Here is an 8,448-nt window from a genome sequence, read left to right as displayed (position 1 = left end):
CTGTCTTTTCACCTTGCTTATAGTTTCCTTTGTTGTGCAGAAGCTTTTAATTTTAATTAGGTCCCATTTGTTTATTTTTGCTTTTATTTCCAATATTCTGGGAGGTGGGTCATAGAGGATCCTGATGTGATGTATGTCGGAGAGTGTTTTGCCTATGTTCTCCTCTAGGAGTTTTATGGTTTCTGGTCTTACATTTAGATTTTTAATCCATTTTGAGTTTATTTTTGTGTGTGGTGTTAGAAAGTGTTCTAGTTTCATTCTTTTGCAAGTGGTTGACCAGTTGTCCCAGCACCACTTGTTAAAGAGATTGTCTTTAATCCATTGTATATTCTCGCCTCCTTTGTCAAAGATAAGTTGTCCATAGGTGCATAGATTTATCTCTGGGCTTTCTATTTTGTTCCATTGATCTATATTTCTGTCTTTGTGCCAGTACCATACTGTCTTGATGACTGTGGCTTTGTAGTAGAGCCTGAAGTCAGGCAGGTTGATTCCTCCTGTTCCATTCTTCTTTCTGAAGATTGCTTTGGCTATTCGAGGATTTTTGTATTTCCATACAAATTGTGAAATTATTTGTTCTAGCTCTGTGAAAAATACTGTTGGTAGCTTGATAGGGATTGCATTGAATCTATAGATTGCTTTGGGTAGTATACTCATTTTCACTATATTGATTCTTCTGATCCATGAACATGGTATATTTCTCCATCTATTAGTGTCCTCTTTGATTTCTTTCACCAGTGTTTTATAGTTTTCTATATATAGATCTTTAGTTTCTTTAGGTAGATATATTCCTAAGTATTTTATTCTTTTCGTTGCAATGGTGAATGGGATTGTTTCCTTAATTTCTCTTTCTATTTTCTCATTATTAGTGTGTAGGAATGCAAGGGATTTCTGTGTGTTGATTTTATATCTTGCAACTTTACTATATTCATTGATTAGCTCTAGTAATTTTCTGGTGGAGTCTTTAGGGTTTTCTATATAGAGGATCATGTCATCTGCAAACAGTGAGAGTTTTACTTCTTCTTTTCCAATTTGGATTCCTTTTATTTCTTTTTCTGCTCTGATTGCTGTGGCCAAAACTTTCAAAACTATGTTGAATAGTAGTGGTGAGTCATTATTCTAAAAGGACAACTTGGGGATATATGATATGTATCATCTATTTTGCTTTTTATATTTGTTCAGATGAAAAAGTGTTGGCTTATAACTGATAAATAAGCAATTGTTTTAATCCCCTTTGGTGACCAAAGGTGGCTTCTTTGCCAGCCGCTCTCAGCCTTGTGTCTTCTGTGCACAGGGAGGCTCATGCACCTGTATGCGGTATGCGTGGACTGCCTGGAAGGTGTTCACAAGATCATCTGCATCAAGTGTAAGTCACGGTGGGACGGCAGCTGGCACCAGCTGGGCACCATGTACACCTACGACATCCTGGCCGCCTCTCCGTGCTGTCAGGTTGGTGTTGACCCCGCAGAGCAAGCAGTGGGGGACCTCAGGCTTATGTCCCCAAGTAAATATGGAAGAGTCAGGGGCGGCCCTGGGGTGATGCTGGAGCAGGTGGGAGGGTGTGGAGAACGTGCCACAGGAAGGAGTGGCCAAGGGCCTCCCAGGAGTCCGGCAGTGACGGTTGATTAACTACAGCATGGTGCGGCTGTTCCTGGAATACTTGGCAGTCGTTAAACGGGATCTTGCAGGATAATGTATAATTCTGTGGGAAATAGTTTAAGTCTTTTAAGTCAAAAAAAGCACGTCTTAAATGGCAGAATAGCACACTTTCATTTGTAAAAAGTGAACATGAAAAGGACTCTGCTAGCCTGTTACCAGAGATTGTCTCTGGATGGTGGGATGAGATGCTCAATGGTTCCTTTAGTTTTCTTCTTATTTACTTAGAGTTTTTAAAGCTTTAGATGTAAGAAAAAGTTGTCATTTAAAAGGAAAGAAGAAAGTCTCACTTCCTCTCCTAGACAGGATTTTCTTTTTGTTTCCTTTGTGTGGGACAGTGCAATTTATATAGGATCTGCCTGCCATGGAATGTGTCTGAGGCTGACTTGAAAGATTTGTAATCCTTAAAGCTCTGCTAAGGGGAGGCATATTCTGATGCTAAGAAAGCATCTGAAATTTAGCTGTCATGAGGAAAAGAGGAAAGTATTAACATGTGAAAATGCATTAAATAAGTCCATAGAAACAGAAGACAAAATCCTTGGAAATATCTTGATTTGTTTCCAAGTGCTTTGGAAAAGAAAAGGCTTTTTATATAATTCCTTGATATTTACAGGCTGGAAAGATTATTTTCCTTTCGTCTTAAGTGTCTAAGCCTTGAGTATAAACACCTGATAAACATTTCAGTAGTTTATTAATAGTTTTTTATCTTTAGCATTATGATTTGATTTTTATAAAGAGAACATCCTTACCATTAGCAATTTATTCAGAAGATAAGCTGTGTTGGTTGAATGAAGAGGTTGGTGGGGTTGGTATTTAAGCCTTTCTGTGTCTGTACTACTGATCTTAGAAGAGAGAAATGTAGTCGTGAGAGCCCTGAATGGTCATTTGTAGCCTGTCATTTGATTCTAGATATAATTGAGTCCTTTTATGCTATTCTCATATACAGACCACATTTCCATTTTAAAACTTAGTCTTGTAAATGAGATATCATTGTGTTTTACTAAGAGTTTTATAATACCTTTAGCGTTTTATAATACCCAGTATACCTTGCTACCTGCTCTTGAGATGAGAGAAACAAAAGGAAGAGTTCTTTCCCACACACACCAGAGAGTTACCTTTTAAAGAAATAGGGAAGTGAAAGAATGTGTGGGCCTATAACTCATAAGAGTGCTAGCACTGGAAAGGTCTCTTTATTTTTCACATGCCGTGGAGGCCTGAACAATTAGAACTTTCCCCCCAGGTCTTCCCACACGTATCAGCATGACCACAAACCTCTGTCACTGCCAGCCTGATGCTCTTTCTACTTCACCACTGAGAGGCCCTGGGATTGCTGTCTTATCTTCAGGGAGAAAAGCAGAGTGGTATCATGCCATACCCAGCCTGTTGTTACTCACCATATATTTCTTCCTTAAAACAGTTTAATCCCAGGCATTTTTTTTTTTTCCTTGCCCCTTACTGGAGTGGACTTAAAAAAAAAAATCAATTTTTTGACTTAAAAAAAAATCAATTAACTATATTCACTGAGAAAGGTACAAATGTTAGATGCTACAGAGGCATCAAGGAGTGTCTTCAGGAAGACTTTGAGGCCGAAATAAGCAGGAATTCATTATTAGAACGAGTAACAGGTTAAAGAGAGTGGTTAAAGAGAGAGGTGTGCTTAGAATTTCACTTTTAATACTGTTCAGAGAGATTAGTCAGTTAAAAGGGAGTTTATCTCAGGTAGACTGTAATGACTAAGAGGGTAGGCTCTGGGTAAGCTACTGGGGTTCAGATCTCAGCCCTTCTGCTTTATCACCATGTGCTTCAGTATGATCATCTAAAATTGATATACTACTACCTACTTATGGGAGCGTTTTGAGGATGAAGTGGTTTTAGAATGCATCTAAATTGAGAGCCTGCTGTACTTTATAATTTCCTATTATTCACTGAAGTCCTTGGACCTATTGCTGAAAGCTTAGGTCTGGTGCTGCTAGAGGGAGGCCAGGGCATGAATGAAGGCACAGTGTTCTCGTAGGTTCCAGAAGCCTCAGCGTAAACATGGCCCTTATTTCCAGATCCTCAATTTTACTAGAGTATTTGAGGGAAATTTTATTTTTACCTCAAAGAAAGCAGAAGTGTAGTTAGGAGTAGAATGAAAAATGTATATACATTTAAGAAATAAACTCAAAACAATCTTCAAAGAAATTTCATGCAGGTTTGGATGAGAGAGGTTGGTTTCAGCCACTTATTAAAACCCACAGGGAAGAGATTTTCGATTGTTAGGAGTTTTACTGGAGAAGTTTAGGCAGTACAGGTCGAGAATTTTCTTCCCATCTGTAGAGTAATTACAAGCAGTGCTGCACATCAGGAGAGAAATGAAGAATCGTTAATCTTTTAGGCTGATGGGTAAATATTTGCGTGTATAATATCTCATGCTTATCTGATGCTCTGCCCACTCTGTTTGGGGTAATAAAGGGATGCTTTATTAAACTCTTGATCAGTTTCCCAGGTAAGCAGTCTTGAGTGTGGTTTGGCAATGCTGGGGGTGCAGAGGGGTAGTGTGGCTCACGGCATCTTGTGTTCCCCCCACAGGCCCGTCTGAACTGTAAGCACTGTGGGAAGCCGGTGATCGACGTGCGGATTGGCATGCAGTACTTCTCCGAGTACAGCAACGTCCAGCAGTGTCCACACTGTGGCAACCTGGACTACCATTTCGTGAAGCCATTTTCCTCCTTCAAAGTTCTTGAAGCTTATTGATGAAAGCTTTGCTTTAGTAATAGCTATTTTATTGATATTACTTTGTTACATATCTTTTCTAGGGAAGCCTTCTGTGACATTCATTTCTTTTCTAATTGAAAGGAGAGTTCCTTTGTGTACTTGTGCCTGCCCCTTGCCCTCTCTTGACTCCCATGTGTTAGTCTGTGGTCATGACCAGCACCCAGCCAGGTACTCCTGTGAGCTTGGGGGAACGGTTCGCTATCACTAAGAGTCTCTCAGGCAGCTTTTAGGGTGGTGGGGAGGATGGGGTGAATTTAGGAAAAGGATTACATGGTCGTAAACTGAGAGCATGGAAGGAGTTGGGAAGAAAATGTTAACTGTCTAAAGATCCACTTTTAAGTCTTCTCTGGGCCTTGGGAAAAACATGTGACAAGTGAATGTAACCTGTGCCTGGAGAGCTGATGGTGTGTTTGTCCTCTTTGGTTTGGCATTCTGCAGCACACACTGACCTGCCGCTTCCCCTCACCGACAGATCACTGGGAAGTGGACATGAGCCCTGATTCTATCCCTGTTGTATTCTAGCAGCCAGTTTTCATACTGAAAATAATATCCAAATTATAAGACATATGAAAACAATGGGTGTCGCACATATTTTTAGGTAAAACTGACCCGTAACAAAGAGAATATGCTAAAAGAATTTGGAAATGATGCATACTGACTCAGAGGGCAAAAGGGCAGAACGCTGTCATTTGAATTGTATCTTTGAGGTTGGTCAAACAAGCTTGTAAGGAGAATTCCATGAATAACCTGATTTGGGCGGTACTGATTTATATAGGTTTATACTGTCGAAGTGTCATTTGATGTCAGATTCTTCTCACAGCCACAGACCCTAACTGGTAAGTTTCACAAGCAGTCATTGCCACACTTAGCTTCCCCCCAAACTGCTTATGGCTGCATTTTACTCTGTTAGTGCTGAGTTTCCAAAATCAAAGATTTGACCTTCAGAAGGAATGGAAAAAAATTATTTGTGAAGCTTTGAGGAAAAGAATAATTTTAGTATTTCTTTTTAAAGTGTTTCATTTTGGAAGATCACCAATTAAAATGCATAACAATATGTTTGAGCATAGATTATTCTAAAGATCTCCATGATACCTTACCACTGTTGAAAAAGATGGTAATTTATAGAATTTTGTTAGAGCATTGAGCTTTCTAAAATACAGCCTCTGTTTATTAGAGTTTCCTGATTTAAATAGACTGACACCCCTTATCTTTATAAAACTGGAATTGGAATATGATTTCTCAAAAAATGAATTTGGTAATTTTAGCTATAATACACATATGTGTTATAAGGATGCTGAGAATATCCTTTTATGGATAACTAAATTTGGGGTTATGTGGATATATTCTATTACTTAGTTTATATCATTTCCCCCTCTCACCTCCAAGAAAACACAGTTGTTTTTCCTCTCAGAAGTGTTTATGCATCATTGCAAGTGAGTTTCAGTTCTGCTACATGGAATATTCAATGTTTTGTTTGAAAAAACACAGCTGACTGTGAGAGTTTGACTAATACTCTTCGTCTTTCGGTTTGGATGATGATAATTTGGCTGACCACATCTAGTTTGCATCTAGTTTGATATTTGATGATCTGAAGACTATTTCACAGTGGGGGGAAATGCTCAATGCTCATAAGACGCAGCAAGTTGTTATTAGCCTGACAGTGTTTGATGCAAGGGAAAGAGGTCTATAGGACATAGCCCTTGCAAATCTGTCTTTGATACATAAAACTGTAACTGAATCAGCTGTTTCCCTATTGATTCTCTGTCATGTACCAGGTATAAAAAACTTGAGGAGTTTCTCTTGTCTTCAGCGTACCATTGGATTTTATTTCTGAATTTCAGATGAGTAGTAAAATATTTGTAATGCTGTTCTTAAACCCACCTAAATTTCTAAAGAGAAACCTGCTTGTATTATTGTTCTGAAGCTTAAAAGCTTACATGTAGATCACCTACATGCCCCTCAGCCTAAAACTATTGCAAGTGTAGATGCATTCAGTATTTTCCCCTTACGTTGTTGTCTACTTTTGGAGAAATAAGTATGAGGAGGTTTCACTGTAGTTGAGTAAAATTTGCTTGTGGCCTTTATTTTGATGGTTCTGTTAGGATTCTGTGGGTGCTAAATTGCTATGCCTTTATGGCATTGCATTCTTGTCTAAAATGGAAAATTTGGCAGATTTGAGAATAAAATATAATTGAGTACGCAACCATGTGAAGAATAAATTTTATTTTGGAATCTGCTGACCTTAATATTTTCATCATACTTTCTAGAAGTACTTTGCTCTGAGTACCTTGATAGGAATTGGAATATACCACAAAAGATGATTATTTTGGTTGAGGTTCAGATGTTAAAGGATATTAGTCATCCAAGAGGTCCATTTTCTGTTTTTCTAATAGTGTTCAAAGACATGAACCCACTTATAGGTAATTTTTATATACTTTAACTTGTTTTATCATTATTTTTAAGAGTTAAACCTTGAACAAATAAAATTACCTGCTTTAGTTTAGTGGTATGACTATTTCTGATGGTATTGTCATCTTCTCTTCAGGCTAGCTCAGTTCTTCACTCTCTTGTGTTTTCTGGTTGCATTTGAAGCAATTGATACACCTATGGCCATGAAGTTAGGGAGTGGGCTGAATTATCCCATTGTAATTAAGAAAGAGCTTTCTCCAAACAGAATATTCCTAGGTGTTTAAATCCTAAAACTAACAGATAAACTTTTAATGTAACTTGTTAGATCATCCAGACTAACTTGCTGAAATCTTTCGTTTTGTCCTGTAAGATCAGTGCTTAACATGCAGTCTCTACTCCTGTGTTCGGGTCAGTCACTCCAGTTTGCTCTTCTCTAGTCTCATGGTAGCAGCTGTTGGGTCATTGCAATCAGAGGTTGGGGAGGAGGTGAGGAGAAAGTGCTCTTGTTCAGTGTTTTGGTTCCTGTAAAAGGATGCTGCCTAACCCAACTCATCTCTGTGTCCTGTTGACTTTATTATTATTCCAGATCATTGAAAGAAAACATAATGGGTGGGCATCATTAACACCAGCTCAAAAATACATTCTTGTCAGTAAAGATTTCTCGTCAAGATGTCTTGGATTGCACTTTTGTTGAGAGAAGACAGTGTAAATAGTTAAAGAATGTTGATAAAATTGAAACATTTGGAATTGTGTGGTGGTAGCAGGTTTCTGTTTGTGAAATGTATGTATTAAAAATAATAAAATTTCAGAAACTAATATTGTATTCTCTCTTTAGTGTGCCACTTTATTTTCTGTTGGGATTTTAGGTTTTTGAGTGTGGGATTGTTTGGTCAGAAAAGATAATAGAGAAGTCTTTCCTATGGTTTGGTCACTATTCATGTAGCTATTTCAAAGTCCCTATTGCAGCTAATAAAAACTCAGAACTTTTTTTGCTGTTTAAAAGTGATGCGTCACATACACATTCCCTTTACAACAAAATAAGCATTCTGTATAACAGAGTTGGTTCCATGTGGATGATCCATAATTATTGTTCTGGTTATAGGGAATTATATCTGACTGAGTAGATAATCCTATTCTACAGTTTGTTGTTGTTGTTTCTAGACCTGCAACAATTTGCATAATGAAAAGACTAGATTATATCCTTCTTCGTTATAAGAAAATGAAAACTGAGTTGTTAAACTTCTTGCTGACTTTGAGGCACTGTGATCTAGTTTAACTTATGTTTCAAATTTCCTTGTTCCCTTCATTTCACATATTATTCTTAGCTGAAGAATTGAAATCCACAAAATGATTAGAGTACATAATAACATGTGGAAAGGAGGGTGAGGAAAGAGTCTCCAGGGGATTCCAAGCTTGTTTTACCATTATTTCCTACAGACATCTGAGATATACATTTTATTTATTCAAAGCCTTAATGACTTGGGATATCATGATTGCTAATAATGTAATTTATTTCAACAAAATTCCTTTGCAATTGTAAGGAACATATAGTTCTTACTATGGTAGAAAGAAAAAAAGTTAAACCAATTATTAAGAATTATGTTTAATGGAGGAAAATTTTATTTGTTC

At 37.6% G+C, this 8,448-nt stretch overlaps 1 protein-coding gene across 1 annotated transcript in view; it reads left to right on the top strand.

Moving 5' to 3' along the window:
- HECA (headcase homolog (Drosophila)) overlaps positions 1–7,635 on the top strand; it is a 91,751-nt gene extending 84,116 nt beyond the window's left edge. The window contains 2 exon segments of the mRNA XM_010844301.1: positions 1,292–1,446; positions 4,225–7,635. Coding sequence (XP_010842603.1) covers positions 1,292–1,446; positions 4,225–4,389 — 320 coding nt within the window. The 3' untranslated portion in view covers positions 4,390–7,635.
- The last annotated feature ends 813 nt before the right edge of the window (positions 7,636–8,448 follow it).

Source organism: Bison bison, unplaced genomic scaffold (assembly GCF_000754665.1).
Source record: "Bison bison bison isolate TAMUID 2011002044 unplaced genomic scaffold, Bison_UMD1.0 scf7180017864198, whole genome shotgun sequence".
In the NCBI taxonomy this organism is placed as follows: Eukaryota; Metazoa; Chordata; class Mammalia; order Artiodactyla; family Bovidae; genus Bison; species Bison bison.
This window is presented reverse-complemented; position numbering and strand designations above follow the sequence as displayed.